The sequence below is a fragment of the Anser cygnoides genome, chromosome 4 (genome assembly GCF_040182565.1).
Source record: "Anser cygnoides isolate HZ-2024a breed goose chromosome 4, Taihu_goose_T2T_genome, whole genome shotgun sequence".
Classification (NCBI taxonomy): Eukaryota; Metazoa; Chordata; class Aves; order Anseriformes; family Anatidae; genus Anser; species Anser cygnoides.
In genome coordinates this window covers 36,795,859-36,823,037 of record NC_089876.1, presented here as the reverse complement: position 1 = coordinate 36,823,037, position 27,179 = coordinate 36,795,859, and the positions used below count along the sequence as shown (strand labels likewise).

At 42.8% G+C, this 27,179-nt stretch overlaps 1 protein-coding gene across 10 annotated transcripts in view; it reads right to left on the bottom strand.

Annotated features, from left to right (window-relative positions):
* JADE1 (jade family PHD finger 1) overlaps nucleotides 1–27,179 on the bottom strand; it is a 107,624-nt gene that overhangs the window by 14,920 nt on the left and 65,525 nt on the right. For 6 of the 10 annotated variants that reach the window (XM_066995989.1, XM_013200032.3, XM_048078156.2 and 3 more), the window contains exons 2-5: nucleotides 18,926–19,003; nucleotides 7,567–7,649; nucleotides 3,897–4,054; nucleotides 129–316 (exon numbers count right to left, since the gene is read on the bottom strand). In XM_066995989.1, coding sequence (XP_066852090.1) covers nucleotides 129–316; nucleotides 3,897–4,054; nucleotides 7,567–7,649; nucleotides 18,926–18,977 — 481 coding nt within the window. In that variant the 5' untranslated portion in view covers nucleotides 18,978–19,003. Of the gene's footprint in view, nucleotides 1–128; nucleotides 317–3,896; nucleotides 4,055–7,566; nucleotides 7,650–18,925; nucleotides 19,004–21,529; nucleotides 25,761–27,179 lie in introns of those variants that run through there. The other 4 variants (XM_013200031.3, XM_013200034.3, XM_013200035.3 and 1 more) reach the window with 4 other exon arrangements.

The window sequence follows — 27,179 nt, the reverse complement described above, 5'->3', positions numbered from 1 at the left end:
CCCCAAGGTGATTAGTCTCTTCAGATTTCTATCACCTCTTCCCACTGCTGAACCCCTGCGAAAATTCTTCTTAAGCTTGTCAGCTTTAAAAAAAAATACAAACAGACAACAAAACGCTCATTGCTCACCCATTTCTTTGAATTCTTCGTTGGCAAGTTGCAACCATGCTACGTCCACATCATTGAGATCATAGCGACACACGCTGTCTGCTAAGGTCCGAATGTCAACATAGCCCAGCTCTGGAGGCTCCGAGCCTGACGAAGCAATGTACTTCCTGGGACGCGTAAACATGACAGCTTTTGTCTCAGACACAATCCTAAAACAGACAAGTGCACACTATGTATGCTGGGCTGCTGAAAGACTTGTTTCTAGAGAACTCAAAATGCCTCATGCTAAGCGGCTAACAGTCACAAGCAATCTTCTAAGCATATCGTGCACAACTGAGATGGGAACGAAAACCAGCACATTGCATTTTCATACAGGATTTGCAATATTATGAGAAATTAAGTGGAGTTATCTAGAAACCCATTTCATTTCCAGAATTATAAATAAAATGAAAAGACTGGAGGACAGAACTCTGGCTACTCTTACCTGAATTTCATACTTGTTTAAAGCTAGTTAGACAGTTTGTCTTTAGGTAGTGATGGCTGCCCTATACACGGGTGTTAAACTGTTTTATGACTTTTTTTTAAATCCATCTGCTTAACTACCATAGCAAGGTCAAGAAAATTCAAGAATTAAAGTTTTGTTTCTTACAGTGCGTTGCTTTTGAATGTTTGGAAGGGCTTTTTGCTACAGCATCACCATCTTTGTGAAATTCAGAAGACCTTTCCCACAGAGAATCAGGAATTTGCAATTGCTTGGCCTTCACTTACCCAAACAGATCCAAGCTCTGGCATCCTGGGTCTGCATTTCCTCTTTCACAATCCCTAATCCCGTGCTGCACCAAACCTTTGCGCAAATATTAATCAGCAGTCACTGAAACTACCTCCCCTCTCAGGGTCTGAAGGCTCCAGGCGGCCAGCCAGAACAACACAAAAGCACATCTGAGCTGCAGGCCAGGATTTTGTTCAAGCACAGGTATTGGTTCAGGAGACAGTGAACTACCTACTGCACATAACCTGTTCTAGGTCAGATTCTTGCAATACTGCAACTTCGCAGCACCAGGAACTGTGGGCAGAAATGCCCAGTAGGCGAAGGACAGCAGTCATTCTCCCAGCAAGCTGAAGATTCACCTCCAAAGAGCCAGACAACTCTGTCGGTTCAGCTGCTGTGCAGGTCTCTCAGCAGAGGATGCTGCACCTTCTTCTTAGTTAGCTGCACAGGCTAAAATTCAGTGTGAGTGCAACCCAGTTCCTGCTGTAACACTGATACCTCCAGGAGCAACAGGGCCATGCTGCCAAATGACTCCTTCCTGCAGCGCCAGTCCCAGCACTAGCACTGATGATTTTTTTGTGCTCCAATCCCACGCGGGCAGACATGGCACCACCCCACGCAGACAGAGCTTTCTGTCGGGAACAGCCAAAGCTCCACAAGGAGGACGTCCTCTGCCCTGTTTTGCTCCCAGCTGTGCTCCCCTCCCCCCACCCCCGAAAGATCTCCTGACCTGTCATTACTGCATCTGCACAACCAGATCTCTGTAAACCAGTCTCCTGCACAGCCCTAAATCCTCCCCTCACCTAGCTTATTTCAGACAAAATCTGAATCTGAGACATGATGGACAAGAGCCAAATGCTGAATTTTCAGCTTCTGTGGTGCAGAAGGGAACTGTGTAAGAATGAGAAGGTGAACGATTTTGGCAGGCTAACTGCACTGCCTGAATTGATCCTGGTCATACTGCACAGTATTAAAATATTACAGATTACTACATCTCACGGACATTTTATTTTAAATAGGGCACTGCTTGCTGAATCTTCTGTACCATCAATTCTTTCCTGAGTACTTCTCTGTGTGGAAATTACCACCTCTGGGCTGCATGCTGCACACACTGTCTATACACCACTGTAGTGGCACAGAAGAAATAAGCACAGGTAGTTTGGCTTTACAAACAACACCTTAGTCTCATTATTTTTGAGACAGAAGTAAATAAAAATAATTTTAAAAAAAGAGCTGTAATGCTCCACAAAGGAGGTTCAACTAACTGAATCACCTGTCTGAGGATACGCTCACACTGAAGCACCGCATGGACTCGCTCCTTTCCCCACCCTGCTGGGCTATGTTTTCCTTTTGTGCTACACCAGCCGCTACTGCTGCTTATCCAACTCAGGGTAACCTCGTCCTCCCCTCCCAAAGTTAAGCACAGAACTGTTTGAGCACTCCAGCATAACTATGGCATCTTGTGAGGAGACAAACAGGCTAAGAATCAGGCATCAGAAGGCCACTGAGCAGCAGGCGCTCACCAGTAAGAACCTCACAAGACAGCTCAGCGCCTAAAAAAAATAGCAGTGCCTCCTGTGCTGACATCCACACCTTTGGGTGCCCTCCTTCCCCATCCCCTTTAATTTCTTAATTTTGGAGCACCCTTACAAGTGCGACGCTCTCCTAAAGAGCACATGGAGCTGACAGAGCCATCCAGCTACCTCCCCAGACTTAAGGCAGATACAGGTTGGGGAATACCTGGGAGGGTCTCCCCCTACTGAAGCCCCAAGGTCTCCTGGCCCTCCTGCAGACTTCAAAGAACACACCGAGGAGGAGACAACGTGAGCACACCTGTACAGAGGGGGGCATTTATACAGGCAGTGGGTGAGGGCAGCATGGAGCAGGGTACAAGCTCTGGTGAAACAGCATGCTCCTGCGCCCTGCAGTGCCCAGCAGACAGGGAAACGCTGAGCTGCCTCCCTGAGGAAAGCGCAAGCTCTGATCCTTCCGAAGGCAAAGGAGGAAAGGGTTTACCTGCCATGCAGGTCGGTTCTGAGCTGTACAGACCTGCTGGGGCTGTGCAGCTGTCTACAGGTTTCTGCACAGAATGCAGGAAGCACAAACGAATGCTCCTGCAGTCCCCCTACAAGATTAAAGCTGCCAGACACAGAGCTAACAGAGGCACTGTCACATAAGCCAAATTTTTTTGCTGTGTATCAGTGCTTGGGCTGTTCTGGCCCCACCAGCACTGGTGTGTCACGTGGTAATGCCGTATGCACCAGCCTGCACTTACTCAAAGAGATCTAGCATGTTTAAGTGGCAATCATCCTTCTTCTCACTTTCTCCAACTCCTATCCCAACTAAGCATGAAACAGATAGATGGGCTGCAGTGCGCTCCTGCCCTTACAACTGGATTGTTTAATTTGACACAGAAAACAACATCTAAGTGTAACAAACAAGGGAAGGAAAATAATGGTTTCTTGGATAACAGCTGGAAAATCTCACATTACTGTGTTCAGTTATACGCACATCAGGATGGTTCTTCAAACAGCTAAAACATTGTACAAACAGTTTTCTGAGTTAGTAAATCAAATGACAAAAAGAAAAACAGAAAACAGAAAACCAAAATAAATGCTGTATTTTCTCTAGCTCTTAAATCTGGCTTGTCTAATTGTTCTCTGAAAAGAACCTATGGCTTGGAACTAAACACAACGACGAGGTCTCTCCCAGCAATACTGAGTGAGGTCAAGTCTGGGCTTAAAAATGCAATGGAAGATATTTTTAAAGCTCTGTCATTAAACTCCATCCTAACGTAATGCCAAAAATGACTCTGATACTCACTCATATGTCAACACACAGGCAGAACAGGCCTGACTCTTGACCCCTCTGACCATTCAAAAAGCTGAGGCATGTTGCTCTCTCTGCGAACCAAGGCCTTTCTAGCTAGACACTGCAGGATAAAGCTCAAGAAGCCAAGGCAACGTAGACAAAAGCTGCTAGCATAAATGTATATTTGTTTACATTCCTCCAAACTATACCTGGCTACTGGTTCTGGGATGGTCCCTGGGCTAACTGGCACCTGCACTCCCTTTTCCCACTCCTGCCTCCAGGGGTCTGCCAGCACATAGTATTCATCAGGGTTCAGCTGGAAGGAGTCATGTAACTTCATGGCAGTGATCAGGTCCGTTCTGAACACCTGCAAAGAGAGCGACCAAGAGAGAAAAATAGAGACACTGACATTTGATATTTACACTCTATGATTCACAGCTCCAGGGTAACCATGGAGCACAGAGCATAACAAGGTCACTGTATCAACAGTGAACTAACCCAGCGCACTGCAGGACAGAAGTTTAGCTTCATCGCAGAGAAAGGGGTGGCGGAAGGTGCAAACGCTGATACGATGACTTCCAGCTAGCTCCTCTCTGAGTCCTGATGCTCCCCCCACACCAGAGACATGATGCTAAATGACACTACCCCATTTTACCTTCCTCTTGGCTGCAATAAAAGCTGCAGGAGCTTTGAGTCTTCTTAGAACAACAGCATAAGGAAGACTCAATTTTGCTCCAACGTTATCATCTTTTAATTATTGGAGCTCTGACTAATCCAAAGGCATTCTACAAATTCCCTGTGGTAGAAATCAAGGCGTGACTCCACCACGACCAGACGCAAGAGGAAATTCTACCAAGATGACTCTTTGTGCAAGTATTTAAAATAATAACCCAGAAGACAAATAAAATAAGCCCCAACCTTGAATTCTGATGGCAGCTTGATGTTCAGCACATGTGCTTGTTATTCTATCAACTACCGACACCGCTGCACCATAGCTTAATTTTACTCTGCCTTTGCAAAAGCATCCACCTCTAAAACCAGCGTGATCTTGGCAACTTCTGGGTTAGCAGTCACCGACAAAGCAGCAATGCTGTCTTCCACGAGCCACAGAACGAAATAAAAGGGATCCATTCTCATAGTGGTCATGCTGTGCTACTGTTGTGGCAGCTTCGGCCTGGTTTGCCGCTGCCTGTCAGCACTTCAGAAAGCAAAGGGTGGTATCACAGGCATCAGAAGTGCACGCCTGCACTTGTCTGCGCATCTTCCAGCTCTCCCCACCCTGCTCTCCCTGCGAGGCAGGGCTGCTGCGAACTGCAGCAACTGCACCAGGCACTTCTTACCTCTGCAACTCTGCACGTTTTAACTACTTGATGCCCTTTCAAAGGAAGGGATTAAAAAGCAACCAAGTGACTAAAAATGAGCACCACTAGCACAAGAAGAAGGTAGGCAAAACTTGCAAGAAAAGTTCCCCTGCAGACTGCTCGGTTTAGGTTAAGCAAATTCGCCATCTATCCAGCCCCTTACTGCACTTACGAAAGAAAAGGCAGGCTATCAGGAAAGTGCTCCTAGGCTCTACGGGGCTGCTAACTGGGCAAAGTGCCAAAACCTCCTGTGCCCTAGCCGGTCCCAAGCCACTGGCCACATTGGCTCTTTTCCATTAGTTCAGCCAACGGCTGCGTATGGCTGGGGAAGAAGCTCAGCCACACGGTGTGCTAATTAGGAAGGCCTCCCAAGGGCAGCAATTTCTGTCATATGCTATTCACACACCCAAAATTTCAATAGAGCATGTAAGATTTTTAGGGTAACAACACACCTGATGGTTAATAATACTTCTGAGACTGTTTAAGTGTGATTTGCCTTACAACACAATGTATCTTGACACCTCTCCTCCTTCCTAACACTCATATTCCCCACTTCTGTCTCAGAATGTTTCTGTTTCCACTCTGGTTTTGTCACATAAACCAGGATAAAATTATGACATTTTTCTCAGCACTAGTCTTGACATGATCAAAAAAATGCTATCCTTAAAAAATAAAGAATAATATTACCATATGAAGGAAGAGGTGAGGGCAGGTAATGAAATATAATGAAGTGTTTTAAACAAACCAATTACAAGTCCTATGAGGCTGCAATCAAGAAATGAAAAATAATCTGCAAAGTAAATTGTCTCACAAAACAAACAAGCACAGCTGGCCAGGGGATCCTGCACTTCTAAGTGATTTGAATTAAAGCAATCAAACGTCAAATGAAAACTACTAAAAATATAAAATGGGATGCAAAACTTGCTCAATCTGAGAGGCAAAGTAACTCAGGTGCTCAGATAAACTTGTCACAAAGATCTCTCATAGGAGAGCTAACGTGGTACTTGACAGCCAAGAAACTCCTTCCCAGGGCAGTGGCCCCATAACACCATTCTTTCTGCTCTAATTTCTGATGCAATCAGACTGCCTGGAGCAAAGCAGAGCTTACAAAAGTGCTGGCTCTCAGAAGCACAGAGCACTTCAAAGCTAAGGGGTGAAATCCTGGCCACACTAAAGTCAATGGGAATTTTGCCACCAACTTCAGTGAGACCAGGATTTCACCCAGGGAGTTTAGCAAGTGTCACTTTTCCGCCAGCACGCTTAGCTTAGCGTCAGAGGAGTGTGCTGTGGCAAGCAGAGGCAGTGCAAATAGAGGGAGGGAGAGGGCGAAATGCCTGTGAAACAGAGCTAACATGTATGGAAAAGTATATGAAGGAAGTATACAAAAACCCATCCAGGCTGAAAAAGCAAGAGAAGAACAGCACAAAACTGGAAAGACATTGACAACAAATGCAAGGAAGGGGAGAGGAGAAAACTGAAGAACATAAAAAACAACAGCAAGATGTGCAGTTAGATTAGTTCTTGATAGTCTTCCATGAAGTAGTTCTCAAAACTGTGTCTAAGTTTATTTATATGGGATGTACAAAAGATAGCTAAGGAAAGTAAGCCTATTGCCAACAAGAATAAATTCACTAGAGCTCTGCACACTCAACCAAAAAAAAAAAATGCCTTTAACAGCCAACAACCAAAAAAGAAAAAGATTGAAAGCCAACAGTACTAGGTGTAGTTCTAACACACTGAGCAATAAATGGGAGTCTTCCTGTGAAAACTCTTCTCTGTGACTTAAATACACTGTCATCAGGGAGATTAACAAAGCAGTTTTCTCAGCATCCACCACTCACTAATGCATCAGAAGTACCTTTATCAGGCAAGTAAGCCGACTCAAGAAATTCTACCTCCTGAATCTTATGCTTTCTTTGCAGCCTTTTCAGAGTTGGCAGTGTAATACCTGCCTGAAGGTATGGAGATTCAGCATGAATACTTCCAAAGAACTGGGTCTCATTTAGGTGTTATACTAATAGTTGATCCATCCTAGAAAGTTCAAAGCCATTTACATCTCCCTTGATATGATTTCCTCAAAGCACTACGGAAGACAGAACTGTCAGAAAGCCGATTCCTCATTTGACAGGCACATTAACAAAGATCACAGACCAAGACCCAATATCAAGTATGAAATAAATGCACCTAAGATAAATTTTCACTGTTCACAAGACAAGCTACAAACAAACTCTGATGCCCAAAATATTACAAGAAAGACTGCACAGCTATGTTGGATGGATGTCAGACTATGCCAAAATTCACTGATGGAAACTGGTGCTGGCAGTGGCTGTGTCAACGGCTGAACTCTGTGATCTCCTGGCCAAAAATAAAAAGGCAGAGGAGGGGACACTAGGCGCCAGCGAAAACGGAGCAAAAAGAAAAGAAAATGCACTTCAGGAGAAATGGATCCATTACCAGAACACGCACATGTTTGGCATTTGATAGATGCAAGATAATGCAAATCAAATTCCAGAAATACCTCAGAAGGTTTTCGATCTTCTTGCCTGGAACATGAAGTCCTCCGACGTCGAGATCTGGAATGCTGGGACCAAGTGGACAGACCTAGAATACAGAAACGATCAGTTGCGGTCACTGCTGCCAGGTACCTCCAAAAGCCTTGCCTCCCTCAGCACACCCAAGTAGGCCTACTGACTTCAGTAGGATTGTATGAGTAAGGTAAGCCAGAGACGGGCTTCTCTGACAAACCTGAAAAAGACTCTTTCAAAATGACCTAGAAAATAGAGGCTGCTCAGTCTTCAGCTACTGCAATCATTTTTCTGTTTGGTTTGTAATTCTCTGCTGAGGCATGTACTGGCTGCGCTGCACCAACCGCCTTCCGCCCAGCATTTGAACAAAGCCATCTCCTAACATCCTTCCCCGAGCACCAATAATCCACTTTCCGCAGGTTAATAGCTGACTAGGTTGTCTGTTGATCGCCTAAAATGTAAAATTTGAACCTCATGTACTGATGTCCTAAATACCTGCACTGGTTAGGCAGTTCTAACTAGAGCAAGCTTTTTCAAAATCGAGCAACCTGCCATGCCAAATCAGGACAGCCACCAAAACAAGCTGCCATCTCTCTTCCTAAGGAAATCTCAGTGTGGTTGTATGATTTTTGTCTGCACAATTACTCATTACATTCCAAACAAATTATACCTTTTTGCCTTGAAACTTTGTGACAGAGCCTCTGTCAGCTTTCACAAATATTTTAACAGGAGGAAAGGAAAAAGAGAAAGGAGGAAACTACGCTCCATAGATGAGGTAGTGCTTTGACACCAAGCATACTATGCTTGTGCAAATCAACTCATTCTGATTCAATAGGATTTACAAGTATGGCAGGTATTTTCCACCGTCAGCTACACAGCAGTAACAAAAACAAACAAAAATGCCAATAAATCCTTCTCAGGTGGAGAGATGAAAGATGTACCAATATCTATTATGATGGGGAAGCCAGGAACTACATGGCAACCTCTGAAGGCTGAATACACTTTGCAACTCTGGGTATTAATTGCAGACAAATAAAACAGAACCAATGCAAAAGCCTGCCTACACCACTCATCTCTTCACTGCCTGTGCACACAGATGCTAGGAGTAAGAAGTGTAGTCTGTAAGAGAAACATCTCACATCATGGAGCTGAAACCTCTTGGGGATCAGCAAGAGCTCTTCAAAAATACACTGCACAGGATGGGGCATGTTCTCCGTTAAAAACACAAAAATAAGTTTCAAAGTAAAGCAGCTATCCAAGACTTTCAGATGGAAGACACCACTAAGTCATCTTCAGAATTCATTACATTGCTTTAGTCTTCTCTGCTGGTAAAACATTAAGGAATCTGCCCCATTGCCAACCACGCCGGAACAGAGCAATGAACAACAGACATTACACAGAACATGCACAACAGTCAAACCTGGAGCAAGGTACACAGCAAACTGCTAAATAACTTACCTTTTGAGGTTAGAATGTATTAAAAAAAAAAAAAAAGGAAGACTATTTCAAGTGAATTTTAGTGTTTTAACACGGAAATTGATTTGAAAGTTGTTTTTTTTTTAAGAGTCAAAGGTGCTTTTCCTAAGCTCCTCTGTTTTACAATTATAATTTTCTATTTCCATTAAAAAAAAAAAGAGAGAGAGAGAGAAGTAGCCGACTACCATTTATTAACCTGTGTGGAAAAACAAATTCCTGAGATCCTTTAATTACCATTCCATTACGATGTTCTGGAGAAAACTAAAGAAAACCATGAGCAGCAGCATAAGTCCCTGCTTCTGAGGATCCTATCAGCCTGTACCTAAACTCAACAAGATCAGGAGGACTAAGTGAAATCAATCAAAATGTGTCAGAGAGATACAGCAAAAATTCACAACTGAAAACCACAGATTTTTCCTGTAATACAACAATTTAATTATTAACCTTTTAACATTCACACATATGTGATTCCTTCCACCAACAGACTCACTAGAGGACATACACCACATACTAATTAGTACAGATTACACCACACGGGTTAGCATTCTGTTTTTGTGGGTTCTGATGCTTTTCTCCATCTGCAGGACTAAAATCTGATTTTAGCAATAACTATCTGTCTCCGAGGTATTCAACTAGTTAGACCCCTGCATCAGCAAGTCAGCCACTTCAAAACTGGTAATTCCTCTGTGGATCTGACTGTTTGCAAGCCTACTGTTGAGCCTGGGAGAGAAAGCCCAACACATATGAGCTAAAGATTAAGAGCGACAGGCAGTATTGGCAAAGTGTTGTCTTGTTCTCATTTTGTGGGAGCACAGCTGGTGACTCTGGAAGCTTTGGTACAGCTGTTCCCAAGCAATGTACGCATCTGGCAAAATTAGAGCAATAGCAGTAGGAGATGCTTCTGGGTCTTTACCTGTGTGCTTTAATTCAGCTCTGGTGACAATATGTGATAAACTGAAGGCAAGTAAACAAGCCTTTTCCGCCTTTGTTTCGTTTTGTTCCCCACCATGCAGGTATTGAGGTGGATTTCCAGGCATCTTTCATGACAGACAGAAGCTACAAAGGTGAGAAGTAAAATAATCCTTACTGTATCTTCCATCTCCATTTCTTTGCTGTGCCATCTGCAGATGCCACGCATCAGAACAGAGTCTTAAATGTGTATTTCTTTAGGCCACCGGATTAATTAACCACCTAATGCAACATGAAAGGTCAAATTTTAACCACTTCTGAATTTCCTGATTTTTCATTTTAAATTGCCTTTTTTTTTTTTTTTAAAGTGCTATATGAAAGCACACTATGTAAAATTTCCATATGTAAGGTACAACTCAAATGCAGCCAGCCTTCCTCAGGATATATTATAATGAGTATTTTTTCCATGTCAACTAACTTCCTACACTGAGTAAGGGAAGAAGTGTTTTTTACATAGGTCTGTAATAACTGTTTCCTTAACATAAAACTGGTGAATGCAGAGAACACATGGTATTTTAGTACATTACTAAAGAGACTGTTGTATTTTTCTGAGCAGTGTAAACTGACTGTACATAATACTATGAGGAAAAGGTGGAAAAAACTTCTCATGGGACTGAGATTTTGCTACTGGCTGAGATATGCAGTGTAGGTAACAGGTGACCTTCGGCACGGGCTTCACTTCAATAGGGAAAACATTTACTCACTGAATAAACAGAACCCAGCTACATGGCACGCATTCACATATTCAAACCACCACCACTTAAACACGAAAGTGCAACAAATTAATGGAGCCAGACAAATTATTGTAAAACTACCCAGCCCATAACGGTATTAAATTTAAGTACTTATGAAAACTAAAAAGAGGAGCTTCATCTCTGCTTACATTAAACTTAATGGCAAAATATCACTGCCTTCCGCTGTGCCAAGACCACGTCACTGAGCTACCCAAAGCTCCTTTCATTAATAAGCAACGCACCAACTCTGAGTACATCAATAAAGGTGCAGGAGGAAAATGAAGGATGTGATTTGTCTTTTTAGCATTCTGTCCGTATTTTGATACTTAATCCAGAAGAGGGACCTCACTGAAAGGAAAAGTTAACAGGCAATTACAGCTACTTCGGTGATTAATGATCTGATTTTTCTGTCTAAATACATGAAATACGAACCATTCCTGGATTATATGGAAAGAAGAATCTGCTGTGATCAAAACACAGGATTCAAAATAGTTCTTCTGTACTGTAAAAGCACATGAACCTGAGTATTTTAGAAAGATTCCAGACACTTTTCAACAAGATTACTCCTTCCAGTAAGCATCCAATTGAACAGTTTTCTGCATACTAGCTGTAGTCTAAAACTAAATTAGGATCACCAAGACTAGAAAAAATGCTATAGGCTCAAGACAGAGTTAAACCTAGTTTTAATAAAATAACCAAAGTCTGAATCACTGGGATTTTGAAGATGTAAAACCTTGTAAGGTAACATTAAACCTCATGGGAAAAATGAGTTCTACAGCAGGTGGAAGATAAATGAGTTGTTAGAGAACCCACACCACCAAAAACTGTGTGAGTAACCCTGAATATGAAAAATGTTAAACTCCAAAGCATGGAGCTAAATAAACACATCTAGAATGTGCAATGCAATCAGCATTAGAAATCAAACACAATAGGTATCTTAGTAAGTGCCTATCCTTTTACATGATTCCGAAGGGTAAGGACGAACATAGTAGCCTAGCTAGTGTCATTGCTCCACACCAAGACCATCCTGATCCTTTCAGTTAAGATCTTTCTGGATGGCCTAGGCGCTCATATCCCTTTTTAAAGGTTTTCATCACTGAGAGCAAAGAGATGAGAATCATACTCCTTAGTGCTGCTCAGTTTGGCCTTCACTTTTATTCACTTGGAGACAAAAAAATTACAAATATAAAAACTCAAATGACTAATGAGATACAATCCACAGCAAGAGAGGCAAAGCTCCAACATACTACCTCTGCTGGAAAGAAGACTTCTAAGCCACAACCAGGAAAACTTTCTGTTCGCAAGGGTATTACATATACACCTTACACTATAAAACCTGTGTTTTTATAATACTACTACAGGGTTTATAAAACACACACACCCTATGATCATAAAAGAAAGCAATCAAGAGGTATGAATTCTATTTCCATATTTCTGAAGAGCACACACTTCCTAGAAGGGGAACAAAACAAAACAAAACAATCAATTCTAACTGTATCAATATGTTAAACGATCTGTCAAAAACATGTTTTGATTCCAAAAAGGCCCATCAAAAAAGAAAACTCCTTGGGACCAATAAAACAATTCTAGCCCTCAGGGAATTCTACCCCACAGCTACTACACTTCTCAGCAGGAGCAGAAAAGGCTTAGCTATTATGTATCATGTACAAGGCTGTTGTAACGCCACCTGCAGGGCACCCGGCTGCGTCCCCGGAGAATTACCTGCTGCTACACCCTCTGCACACTTCAAAGCCTCGGATCAGTGGGCGTCTGAAAGCTTCTCCCACTGTAAACACACTCCCGCTACACCATTACACCAGGCAGCACAACAGAGCAAAACACCTCTGACGTGGATATATGTCTGGCTGTCTCTTCTGCTTAACATTGGCATTTCCAGATGCCTATACTCTTCTCTTCTTCAGCTCAGAGACAAACTAGGTGCTGCTGCCAACGCTGTCAGACAGATCTGCAGCCGAAAGAGAAAATATAGATGCTCGGAGTCTCCCCATTTAGAGCCTGGATCACAACTCTTTAAAGTAAGGATTCATGTCGCTTAGACATAACTCCACGTGTCCAGACCCACATTCTAGCACAAAGAAAACAGAAACAGACTGATGGCAGTTTTCCTGTATATTACATATAGGAAGTGCTGTCTGTGCACAAGTCTTGGGGCCTCATCATCAAGAAAGAAAAACGTATGGGAACACAGCCCACGACATTTCACACAGCCTATGTCCTCTTCTCATGTTTCTTTTGCTGGAGGATTTGCCCATCTATCTTCCTTACCTCTATACAGTAGCGTACTATTATGCAATAATCTAATTCGAGATCAAAACAGAAAAAGCAATTGCCTTTTATCTCGTCAATCCTGACGCTACTCAAAAATCAGCGTTATTTGACAACCACCCAACTGCAGCTGCCGACCTATGCATGGATCCATAAGATTTTTGCAGTGCTTTACAGCAGCACTGCTCACTCGCTCCGTGCCTGACACATACAATGAGCAGTCTTTGCAGCATCCTGCCCCAGCAGTTCAATATATGTTTCTCCCGTCGTTGCTCTTCTCAGTAGTTTCTTCTCATTTGAGTTTTATAATCTCCAAGAACACAGATGTGACCACAGAGACACGCATCACTCTTCTATCAGTCAGGAATTTCTAGACTCCATCTTACTTTTTTAAAAACACAAGACGCAAGTGCCACCCTAACTCCCTAACCCAAAACTCCCGTGTGATGACTCCTGTTACAGTGTTGTTTTACCCTAACTACGTATGAAGTTTTACCTCAGGTTTTACTACGGATTATCACGGTCTATTTCAGCATCTCCCAGGGTCATGTTCATAGGCTGACGGCATTATGTTGTTAAGCCTGACGATTCAGGTGGAGTTGGGTATACTCAGAATTAGCAGTCCTGTACAGAAACTTCCTTCTCCAAAAGTGATGATTATGCGATGCCCCTTCCTCATCTACAATGGCCTACAAGCACAGCTAAGTCTTCCAAATTGCTCTGGAGGAGTGCCCAGAAGTGTAACTTCACCAAGAACCACCCTGCCACAACGAGCCTAGCCTTTAACTAAGATGCAAGTTGTGATCATTTGTCACCACTCCAAACGCCACAGCCCTTTCTCAAAAACACAGCAGTGACCACTGAACTTGCTGCTCTGTACAAATCCAAGCACTACAACTACATTACAGCCGTTCCTTAAACACCCTCCTCAACGAGCAACCCGTTCAACTGAAAAACAAGGGATGTTGTGTTCACTTTCTTTTCGCGAAGTGCTGCACAGCATTTCATGGTCTGCTAAGTAATTGCCACCTTTCAAGCCAGCAGTGACCACAATTCTGCGGTAAAAATTATGTACACAGCTAAGGTTATGTACTCAGCAACCCCTGCATGGCACTTTGGGATCTATCTCAAACACAACGGGAGGCCAGTGGGATGAAAAGCCCTTTCTAAGATCTCTGTCATTCAGTCAAAGCAATGGATATTGGCAAGATGTTTACATTTAAAGTAACATTTGTTTAGCAAAGATAGACTAGGGGGCCATCTAAATTACAGAACTATATTCTGCTATCTGTAAGTATTAAATCTTTCATTTCTCAGAAGTGATGTGAAACGTTGTCAAGCCTTGAAATATTTTTCATCTGAAAGCCTCTTCAGTTTTTCTTTCAGACACTCTGCATTTAGGAGTAGGATGAATTGATAAACCCTCCAAGAATAAAAACAAAAGGCATCGCAGGAGCAAGTAAAGCGTGAAAAAATCATGCTAAATTCCTTGCTCATGGAAAAGAGGAACCAAACTCCCACTGACACCAAGGTGGGCCTGGATTTCACCCAAGCTCCCTATAATTCAACTGTCTGAACTTTAAATCGCATCTCAGACATGATCCATCCAAGTGTCCCAGCAGTCTGTGCAAAAGGGATGCCCTGAAATTATAAATGGAAACTACAACACTGGACAACTAACTTGATCACACCAGGAAACAAAGCCAATGGATTATTCAGCACAAACCACATTTGAGGATTTAGAGACCAATGAGGCTAAAATGTCAGGTCAAACACTGCGCAGGAAAAACAAAACAGTTTCAGTATCTAACACTTAATTAGAATAAGACCTGGAACCATAAGGAGCTTTTGCAATGGAGAAGCAAGCTAGAATACAAAGCAACAGAAATTACTTTAAAAATATCAAAGCCCTGACCAGCCACGCAGATAATAAGGACATAATTAAGTTTGAGGTAAACATTACTAATTTATTTAATACAGGTTTTGAAGAAGATGTGTACATCATAAGGCTTTTATGATGGGCCTGGCTAATATTAACGTCTATTATAGTTGCTGTAATACATTACCTGGAGAGGGATAGAAACTAGCAAGCTGTCTGTAGTCAAAAAAAAAAAAAAAAGGATTATTTTGAGCTGCCAATAATCTTAAAACCTTCACCAAGCCTCTCCCAATACCATTCCTCTGTATTTAGACAAAGTTCAAAATCCAGAACTATGCCTGCAGCCATTTTTGGTTCAATTATATTTCATGGATAAAATGTTCAAAAGTGACCTATAATTTCAGAAAACGAAATCTCGGAGAACACACTGAGATAACCAGGGCCTGACTGCATAACCGAGGTGCACAACTTTAACCGACACCTTTTGCTCACTGCTTCAATTGTGCTATTTTGGTCTCAGGTCTAAATGTAGATGTAGAAGTCTGATTTTAAGGGGACACAGCTCAATGATTTGCAGTAGTTAGGTTGAAGGACATAAGCTAAACACTTTGGAGGGCTTGGAGGCTGCATTTTGCATTGGAAAGAACCAAATCAGAGGACAAAAAAGAAGTGATGAGAAAAGCAAGGGTGCTGTCTTTAAGCTGCAAGGTTTTTAGAATGCTGTAAATAATATATACCTATCCACACTGAAATACCTTACATAAGAAAATGCATGTACTCCAGGACCATAACCATGTTGGTTAAGCTTCCTTCTGGTTTATTTCACTCCTAAATACTAACAATTCACCCTTCTTTCATCTGACCAAAACAGAGCATCTTTTTCTTCCTCTGAAAAACTACAGATATGCTTAAATCTTCAATATAATACATTTTTAGTGCCTGCGGGTTCAGGTTTGTTTTCGGATCACCTTGTAGGCACAAGGAACCTGATTCAGTACAGTGACGTAGTAGAAAAAAAGCTCTGTATGCTTACTTGCTTTTGTAGATAAATTCCATTATTAGTAGTATAGTTACTATTGCGTTATAAATATTCAGGTTCCTGAGTTCAATAAAATAAAATGTGTATTTCTGCATGTCAAAGCATTCTCCAGGTGGCACTAGTCTACCCCAAAAAAGCATCATCATTCAGGTTACTCCTACAATACATAACCTTTGATGCTCATGATGAATCCAAGATGCCTGATCACACAGTCTATTAGGGCACAGTGTGAAAACTTAGCTTCAGAACTGAAGAAATCCAACTGCTGGGGGTCCCAATCCTTTCCTCACAAGATGAGGGAGAACAGTGCTGAACTTTAAGCCAAAAGACTATCGAGTTCAGTGTGACAGGAACGAAAGAAGCAAACTGGAGGGTCAAGAGGTGCCACTGACTGAAGGGAAGCAGATGTCTGGCAACAGGACTCCAACTAAGTGTTGATTAAAATTGCAACTTTTCAATTAGAAGGCGGCTGTTTGAAGTGCTCAGAATAGTCTAGTTAATTGTTTTCTGTCTCTGGAATCTCTGAAAAAGAAAAATAGCTAGCAGGAAAGTTAAGGCTTCAAACAAGGAGCACAAAAATTCAGAGAAATTTTTGCCTTTGATTTTTTTAGGCAACAAAATTTGCTTACCCTCCATTGCACTAGCATCATTACAGTGAATCAGAGGTACTACTGACAGAGTAGCAATGGATCTCTACACAGAAATTAACATAGTGAGATAAACCAGTAATTCCACTGAAGACAAGAAAAGATTAAATGAAGGTAAAACCTGTAAGACAAGAGCCTAAAACAGGAGAAGGGGAAGGAAAGGGCCTGCATGTGAGAAATTGTTCTCAAGGAAGTGTGAAAGCCAAAAAGCCTTGGAGAAGCTGACTCTACAATAAGTATTATCTTCTGATAACATTTCTTCTGATTGCTAACTTTTACCTTTTTCCATATGTGTGCAGTAACAGAATGAATATATATGCAGGAACCTGTATCTGAATTTGCCCACCAATTTCACAGTAAAAGGGCAAACAACAGAATCAGGACAAGAAAAAAAAAAAAGTGTAATGAAAGGGAAGTGGTGTATGTTTCAAACAATACTTGAAAACACTTTTAAAATGTCACTGGCTTTTGCCATGCAATTTATTCAACAGAAAGTTATTCATATTTATGAGACTTTAAATTAGAGATATCATAAAAGGCCAAGTATTTTTTTTTCTTATCTCATTTTCTTAGATCTTGAACTATGGAACAGATGAAAATAAAGGTTTTTAGAAAACATAGCTCTCTATGCATCAATAGCTCTATTTCAGACAGTCACACATCAAATGATACTACAAACAAGTATTATAATCAGTAACAGATCAGTCAACTGTATTTATTTCAGAATTTCAACTCCAAGATTATCTGCTTCATATTGTATTGGTAAAGCCTGAAACACAAGGCACATGAAGGGATCAAAGAGCAAAAAACAAAACAAAACAAAAAAAGATAGGACAGTGAAAATAACTATTATTAGCAAAATAAAACACTATTACAAAAACCTGTTAGAGAGGGAATGAGAAAATGGTAGAGCAAAATTCTAATGAATAACATCATATTTGCTGTTACTTGTCTATTTCACAAGTAGAAACACAGCTTTGTTTTGGAGTACACTTCCCCTTTGAGGAAATACACCAATTTAAATTCTTATCACCCCGAGTAAATAGTCTAACCAAGAAAAAAACACAATAGGTTTTTGTTCTTCTGTGTGGTGTTTTCTCTTTTTCCCCCCAAATCTCCCAACTGCAGGCAGTTCTCCAAATCCAGGCCAAATCCTACACATCTTTGATAGTTTTTATTCAATCCTTCTTTGGATGAACTCCTAATCAGCTTGTTAGTTCTCACCTCTGCCAATCCTTTTACCTCTCCTTTATTTCAGCTATGGTTTGCCTAAGGTTAACTTAAGGTGCAGATCTGGCCGTAAAAGCCACCTGAGCAGACTCCCACGCAGCACAGATGCTCCTCAGAAATGCATGCAGGTGAAATAGTCACCTACGCAGGGCCACAGTGCAGGGCTATGTTCCCTTAACAAATCCTTCAAAAGCACCTGGAAGATCTCCCCAGTCATCTTCCGTAACATTTCAGACCAAAGTCTCACAAGAGACTTCAGAATTTGAAGATGTGCACCTAGATTGGTCAGATTAAAGCCAAAAATATCTCTGACAACTGATTAGGCTGCTCTGTTGTCAATTACAATTAACTTGCTTGTTTGGGTAGATAAAACACAATGGCACATTCCCCAATCTGCCATTTTATCTCTTTCCCCTGCCCCCCCCCCCCCTTTTTTTTTTTTACGAAAGTTTATCAATCCCTGGAACCCAAACACAAGAAAGAGATCACACAAAGCTCAGTGTTAGTTACGTCAGTACAGAAACAGTTAAAAATGTGTATACAAATCGGTGATGCACTCAATTCAAATTGTTCAAAGTCATTTCTCAATTCCTCAAGTAAAATAGTCTTCAAATAAAAAAATAAAAAATAAAATAAAAACAGCTTTTACACATCTGCAATCATTTCTGCTGAAGTCTGAAGCAATATACCTTTCCATTACATAAAAGGGTCTGAGAACACCAGCACAAATTTAAAATCCTCACACAAACTTGTATTAAATACTGAGCTATAGACAACGTTACCAGGTGTCTCTATCTAAGTTCCGTCCTTCTAACGATGAATTATGCTGCTTGCAACTGAAGATGTGAAGAGAGAAAAAGAAGACCAACTTCTCCTGTTTTATCTTATTAATTAACACTGTACAGTCAATACAGTTGGGGGGGATCCTGAAACCACCTGTGTTCACAACAACAGAATTCAAAACTGGTTCTTCAGATACACATTTCCACCAGTCCAACCAATTCGCAAAGTGCCTCTATCACATAAAACACTGCATTAAAATGTGTTTTCAAACTCATAACCTACTGCACTCTACAACAAAGGAGCACTTACTGCCATTGTCGTCAGAATCCTCACTGCTGCTAGGAAGCCGACGTCGTTTCATGATCTCCACGGGAAACAGCAGGCAGCCTGCAAAGCAATGAGACAGCACTTAACCCAGGATAATAACACACAGTCATCAAGTTGTGTTTCTGATGGCATTCGAGGATTTACAGCACACAAAGGAAAACAAACAACTTTAAACAGCATCTGAAATACGAACAGTGAGTACCTCAAGGCTGCTTAATTAGGCAGTTATCATACAAACAGGTGAACAAAACTGGAGGGTGTCACAAAAACCCCACCGACACTTTCACCTTAAAACAAAAGCATATTTTGTTCTCAGAAGCCTTAAAATCACTAAATATCTGCGGTAAATGAGCTTAACTACTCTACCCATTCTGACATTGGATTTGCAATACAATAACATTTTTACTGCTTCTGTAAATATTTACTTTGGCTAATATGCTTTTGGAACAATTTTATTCCCGTGTAAAGTGCCAGATTTACGAAATCAAAGATTAAAGTCTTCCATTTGCATAAAAAAAAAGAAACAGCAGCAGTAGCAAGCCAAGCTTTCCCAGATTAACTAGACATGCATCATCTATGCCCTAGAAGGCAGCACCTTTAATGTAAGACAGTTACTTCTTCCTGCAGGCACATTTCCACTGGCCTCCCTAAACACTTAACTGCTTTTCAGGAATCAGACCAACACTTGATTACACAGAAGCTCCTCCAAGCTGCCAGTGCTGATGAATTCTAGCAATATTGAGTTCAACGGCACATGAACCAGTGATGTAAAGGCAAAAAGTCCCTTATCTTTTTATTGGCTATTCACAGGGTGTTGGTATTTTTGCATGTATTCCTTGCGGAATGAAACTAAATGCAGGAAAAAATAAGGTAGCTGTAAATAGCTAGTCAGCATTTATACATAAAAACTTACAAAAAAAAAAGTGTAAGTTGAAGAGCAGAAAAACGACGGCAAGTGCAGAAAGGCACATCCACTCCAAGTTAAACTGACAAGAACTCTAGATAGCACATCAAATGTCCCCAGTCTTTGCTCACCACTTATCAATTGTGCTATCAATAAGGCCTGAGTGTTCTGCTAGCAGCAAAGCCCTACTACATGCCTTCAGGGTGCATACTTGAAAATCAAGTGCCAAAATACCTTTGCTTCTAGGTGGGTGCAGAAAATCTAACCTCCTCGTTTTCATGTTCACTGGGATTTCCCAGAAACCTTTCAGCAAAATTCTTTTCATTGACCCCTTCAGTAAACCGTTAACTGCTTCTACTGTGTTCAATGAGAACATGACTCACGGTAGTAAACTTGATGAAAACGCTTTCAACTTTTAAGAGTAATTCCCAAAGTGATAAGAAGAAAAGCCTAATCAAAGCCTGACTCTATTTCCAAAAATGAAAATCTTCTCTTCAAAAAGCAATCCATGTAAAAATAAGCATCCTTTGAGACAGAAAGTTCATTTTATCATCTCCAGGAGAGCATAAGCAACTGAACCTGAGACTCTGTTTTTCACTTCCAGCAAACTCTAGTGTGTTTTAAGAGCCCGAGTATTGCAAGATTCCTTCCTTTTTGACATTATCCATACAAACTGGAGGAGGGAGGATGTCTCTCACACACAGTGTCTTTCCAGAGTAGGATTTACTACGGCTGCCACTGAAACATGTACCAGTTTTGGGCCGCAAACTTTGCTCACTGAAGGTACACTGAATGGTTCATTTCACAAAGACCTGCTGTCGTCATTTCATGGAAGATCAGATATAATTTCTGATGCTGGAGAATAAGGAATCACAAAAGACCACCTCTTACAACACAGGAAGAAATCTCTCTACAAGAACACATTTGACATGGACCAGGACTTTCTGTGCATGACAGACAGAAATGTTGCCAATTAAACACACACACATGACCAGCCCAGACCATCAAAATCACCTGAACACAGTTCTGGTATAAGTGTACTAGTTCCAGAGGCAAGTTTTCATGTGATCAATATAAAAGACAAAAGGAAAAAGAACAACCTTCAGATCCAAAACAGGCTAAGACAAAACTGAAAAACAGACCAGTAGCTGCTGTAAGTCCGAAACCCAGGGGTAAGTACCTGTTCCTTAAGGTACTTTTTCCAGTAGTTCACAGTACTTTTCCCGTAAACGAAACAAATATTAACAATACTGAAGAGCATACTCACTTAGTGTGGTAATACCTCCTAAAAACAAACTAAAGATAATACAGGAGAAAATAAAGAAAAATGAAGTTATCTCAGAAGCACAACCTGTATATTCCTGGTCAAAATCCTCACTTCTTGGTTCATTCCCACATGGTCTGAAAAGTATTACACACCCTAAAGCAAAATTACATCGCATATATACACTGAGACACGCTCATAAGCTTGAGATGAAGAAGGAAATTTGAAATTTTGCCCCTCTGCATCTTTTCAGACAATTGTATTTTGAGTCCTTCTTCTCCTAACCATACTTCTGCAAATCCATAAAATAAAGGTCAGAAGCCTCTCTTTTGTACCACGTATCTTTAAAAAAAATATATATATAATAATAATACACTTCTTTTTTATTGTTGTTTAAAGGAGAGAATGGTATTCACACCTGCCAATTGAAGCTCAGCTAGTCAGTCTCCAGCAGCTCTCCAGGAAGCAAGGGAAGGCAGAAGAGCAGCTACTTCCCTGAAGTACAGAACATCAGCTACAGCAGTTAATTTACCTGTCCGCTCTAGTCAGGTTGCTGAAGTTGGCCACACCAAAAAGCCTGTCCCCTCAAAAATGACACTAAAGGAACTACACAATCCAGTGGAGCTTATGTGACATTCTTTTACAGATGCACATGAAAGAGGAGTTGCGATCCAGAGATCTCATGTTCCCTTTGAACCTCAGTTTACAGGGAGCTAAATCACCAAGTGGCACTTGGCTGCTTAGAGCAAGCATCAAACCTCATACGATTAACCCCTTAAAAGTTTTGTTACTAGAAGTGATAAGCAGCCTTTTTGCTTCTAAACTATTTTTAAACCATTCCTTTTAAGCAACACACACCAGACATTCGCACCCGAAGTTCAGAATATATGTTATAAAGGTAACACTGGAACAGCCCATACGAATTACAGCCACACAACCTGAAATACTGCTGCTCATAAGGGTACCACAGCGCCTCTGCCCTAAAGGCCATTGGTTTCTGTTAGTTAGCAGTGACCTCCAGGTCACACGAGGACTGCATTAAAAATAAACACAGATTACTGATGGTGGCAGCTAGGTGCAGACCTTCCCCGTTCAACCACACACACAGCTTTTGCCAGCATGTTGAGAAGTTACTGGGAATTCAAGTAACATTTTTCTAACCTTGAAAAGAATAACTATAGTAAGTTATTCTTCATGGGACATCTGTAACTAAAAACAAGATCTTTTTATACTGAAAAAGGCAGAATGGGAAATCTGTCAAACTTTTCAGTAAACTGCTGATTTCATTCTCTTCCCTAATCTGGGACTTGCATGCTACTTTTCTTTGAAATTCTCACCCTTTACAGTCATGAACCTGCTGGCATTTTTCACCTGACTATATTCTGACATACACTTAATATACTCAGGTGTAAATACAGTGCATCTGATTCACCTCTGATCTCAATAAAGCAATCTGAAACGGAAGCAGGTCAGCCAACTCCAACAGGTCAGAAGTAAAGGCAACTCCTCAGGGCTGACTGTAGCACACCAGGTTTAATGGTACAAATTGGCTATGATCATTATGTGTGCAAGCAAAGAGAATTCACATGTGAGCAGGATCACACAAAAAGGGTGAAACATTTAAGCCAAGCCTTAGACTCATTCCAATAAAAACTACGCAGCGCAGCCTGCGACACTTGCAGGACAGGAAGGGACCACCCAGGCTACTGAGCTCAATTCCCCAAAATCGAAGGCAACCGCATAATTGCCGTTTAGCCCAGGAGTTTCCACCAAACATTCGCTCCATCCACACATGCCGCAGAACTGCTTCCCAACCCTCTTCTCAAAACAAGCACTTCTCTGAGGCAACAGCCAGCCACGCAGCGCCCCTGAACACTGCATCTTCGATCACTAACACGTCCGTCGCTGCTCTTCCCAAACCCACACACCAGCACCAAAAGGGCATTTGCCCATGCACTGTCCAACTGCAGAGTAAGCTGCAATGCAGTCCAGCAGCCCTAACCTAACGCAGGCTGCTGCACCACCCAAACCACACAGTCCCCAAGTTTGCAGTCACACACGTGAATTCCCAGTAACCCAGAGATTCCAGTGGGATAAGCAGAGTCGTTTCATACAAATAAGTAGACGCTCGCTGCCATTCCAAATAACAGAGAAGCCCTCAGATGGAGCCCTCAGGTGAGTATTTTTGCTCTGATTCTACCTCTACCTCTTACAGTGACACGAGGGAGCGCCCCCGCCACAGCTCATGAAAGCGCTCGCACAGGGCAAAGTTTGGATCTGCCTAAGAGGCCAGTTCTAATATGGCTGAGAGCCTTACTAACTTTTGTGTAATGTTTCAGTTTCACCTCCTGAAAAGATCATTGTTTCTTCCCTTTAAAACCATCCTTCCAGAGACCAGGCAATTGAGCAGAGCAACACCCAGCATGCTAGCAGTTATTTCTACTGAGAACTCTGCTATACTATTTATCCATTTACTGGGGGGGAAGTGGACTCTGGCAAATGCCAGCCTTCAAACACAGCTTTACAGAAACAGCTGAGATTCTGCTGGCTATGTTACTACATCTCCGAGGGGGAACAGAGTATCTAAGAGCGCTTCACACCATCACACCATGGCAATAAATGATGCAGATGAGGCAGAGGCTGTGACTTTTTAGACACTGAGCACCCCTAGATGACCTGGCACAGCAAGGCTGCACTGGTGAGGCCAGCACAGCTTGCAACGGGCTCTGCTGCACCGCCCCGGCAGCTGAAGGCACGATGCTCCCCGGAGAGGTGGCACCAGTGGCTTTTTCCATCCTTGTTCATCACACTAGCTCAGAGAGCTGAGCTCTGGGCTTCACCCATTGACTGGGTGAACACTTTGAGCATACAAAGCTAACTCTGGACTTACAGGTAAAATTACTACTCAGCTCATGTTTAAGACAAGATTACAATGCCTGAAATGCTTCCTCTGGATACTGTATTTCAGAGAGAGCAATAAACCATTTTCAAGATGCCTGTAAAATGCTGTGCAAATGAAATGAGTAGATAATAATCCAAAATCAATATCAGCCCACAAAGTAACATTTGGATTTACATACCCTTGTGGAGGTGAGCCACAAACATCTAACTCTACACAAATAACCAGGAATACAGGCACTTCTGCCCACCTCCCAGCCATGGCTGGGAGTGCAGCGCATTAGTGTCAGTGGCATGACCCAGTGCAGCAATGCTTTACCAGCACGCATTCCTCATTTCCTAGCTCAGCCAGAGATTGATTTAAAAGAACCAACAAGCAACAGAAGCTACCCTGGATGGCAATACCAAAATGTTTCCCTTTCCCTTTTTTCCACCTACATTGAAGTATAGGGATGGCACAGGTACAAACAAATGAAATCTGAATCCTTTTCCCTAGCCTCCTGGGAAAAATCCAGACATTATCCCATGTGAAACTGCAGATGTGCATCCACACATATATACACCCATATACTGCATATATATATACACACACACACTTGCATGCAAGATACCACAGAACTTTTTATGCTTCTACTGAGCAGGCATAGACACCACAATCTTCTGTCACTCAGTTTGACCTCCAGTAGATATATGGTCAAAGAGAAAGATGTGAAGTGTGTCAAAGTCTTTGTCATGCCAATAATGAAACACAATCAAACTTTTTAAAATAACTACGTTTGAGAAAATCTACTTCCACAGGTCAAAGGTTTTATTCAGCACAATTCTTACCGGAGTATCTTTAAGGGCTGTATAAACATCTGGGTAGAAAGAGTCTGTAATTCAAACTCTGACAGACAATTAACTGTACCCATGTTAATGGGTGTCACTATAATAAACTACACTGAACAGCTGCAGAGACAGAATGGGAAGAAAGCAGAATTATGACAGATGCACACCCCGAAGACAAACTGAAAAACTGGCTTTTCCTGCAAGTAACCCACTAACTGCAATGACGCTAATTATCTCCAGTACACAAGAGATCACTTCAGAACGCTTATTGCGCACATGGAAGCGTAACATGGCCTTAATCATACGGACAGCAGATGAAGACACTTGGTTTCTGCTACAGTTCTCTCCTAAATAGCTGGTTTATGGTAACACCTCAGTCTTCATCGACTGACACGTGAGACAGGGAGAGAAAAAACTTTTTTCATCTATGCCTAGAAGAAAAAAACAGAGCTGCATGAAAAATAGGATATACTACCAAACTCCACCTAAAACTTTTTAATTCCTTTTCAGCACCAATAAAAGCTTTGATAGCAACAGTCTGTAGTCACAAAGAAGAGTTCACGTTCCCAACTTACATGAAATACTACTGCACTATGTAGCGCAGGCCATGGCACAAAAAGCCACAGACCTTAGATTTCAGGACGAAGTCCTCAAGCCTTGTAAAACAAAAGTAGTACATTTCAAGGCCAAGAGTGTTCTCCACAAGGTCTATTTCTACTAATTTCAGCACACCTATTCAAAATGTAACAAGGAAAGGCAGAAGCACAAGTTGGATGTATTGGCACAAGACGTTTCAAAGATGCACGTGCTCATTTACGCACCTGTGCAGAGCCAGTTCATAACATGACCTCAAGACCTGGCCAGGGGCAGCTTATTCCCAAGCTCTGCTGGTGAATGTGACTACTAGAAGCCTTGAGAAGCAGGCTCTGTGAATGAATGCAACCCACCCCGCACCCACCACAGTTTGTCTTTTCCACCTAGAAAAAGCTGGAAGCTTGGACAACTCCAGCTGAAAACAGCAGCGCCAAGAAGCAGGGCTAACCACAGGGAGAAAGCATTAGAGGAAACACTGGAAGTTTTTTTATTCTGTGAATTGGGAATGAAACCAGAGAAGCTAGAAGGGAAATCTGCAGCTGTGAGGGGAAAGGGGGGTTTATTATTATTATTTTATTTTAAACATATGTATTACACAGAGCTCAAACACGGGAGTGAATGGTATCTGCAGCCAGAGGGAAAATCCTACCACTAAAACGTACAACCCTCGCTGTTTCAACAATATCCCACTGAGTGTGAGAAGCCTCTCGAAATAGAAGCATAACAAGCGTATTTTGGCATAACTCGGAGGAAGGCTTTAGCTTTGCAAGCGTGGGCAGCCTTTGATTCCCTCAGCAGACAGCGCCCGCTTAGAAAGGAAATTATTCCCAATCACGGTACAACCTCTCTGTGAAGAGCACAAAACGGGACTGCCGCGGGAGCACCCCCGCGGTAAAATTAAAGATGTCACCCGGACCGCGCTGCTGAGCGGCGTGGTGCCTTCCCGCACGCCGGCAACCGCCGGAGGGGCAGGCGGCTGTCGGGACGCCCGCGGGCAGCCCGGCCACCGGCCGTTTGCAGGCTGCCGGGGCTGGGGGCGGCAACGCCGAACGAACGCGGCCAGCCCGCGGCCGCCACCCGAGGGCACGCCGCGGGGAGCAGCTGCCCAGCGGCCGCCTCGGCCCGCGCCCCGCGCCCCTCGCGCCCCCGCCGGCTCCAGCGGGGAAAGGCGGCGGCACCCGGCTCCGCCTCCCGCCGGGGCAGCGGCACCGCCCCCGCCGCCCCGCCGCCCGCTCCCATTCGCAACGGCCCGGCCCGGCCCCCCCCCTCCTCCTCCCGCCGCCGGCTCCCTCCGCCGCTCCTCCCCGCCGCCGGCCGCCACCAATCGGCTGGGCGCCGGCTGCAAATCAAACTTGGTGCCCCCGGCTCCGCGCCCTCTCCCCCGCAGCCCCGGCGCTGCCGAGCGCGGCCGAGGCGCCTTCCCCGCCTCCCCGCGGCGGGGGGGGCCGGGACGGCGGCACGGCGGCGGCTCGGGCTCCCTCTCCGTGCCCGTCTCTCCTCCCACTCCCAGACAGTTCTGGAAACTGTGTATCACCTCTTGTCACAGGGAGGCAGCCAGCAGGCGGTGCAAACAAACAAACACGCTGCGCCTCCGCCCTCCCCGAAATAACGAAAGCCCCGCGACGGAGCGGCAGCGAACTGGCGGGCGCCGAGGGGCAAGGAAAAAAAGAAAAAAAAAAAAAAAGTAAAAAAAAGAAAAAAAGAGAGCCCCGCGAGCATCCCCTGCGCGGGCAAGGCGCGGCTTTGTC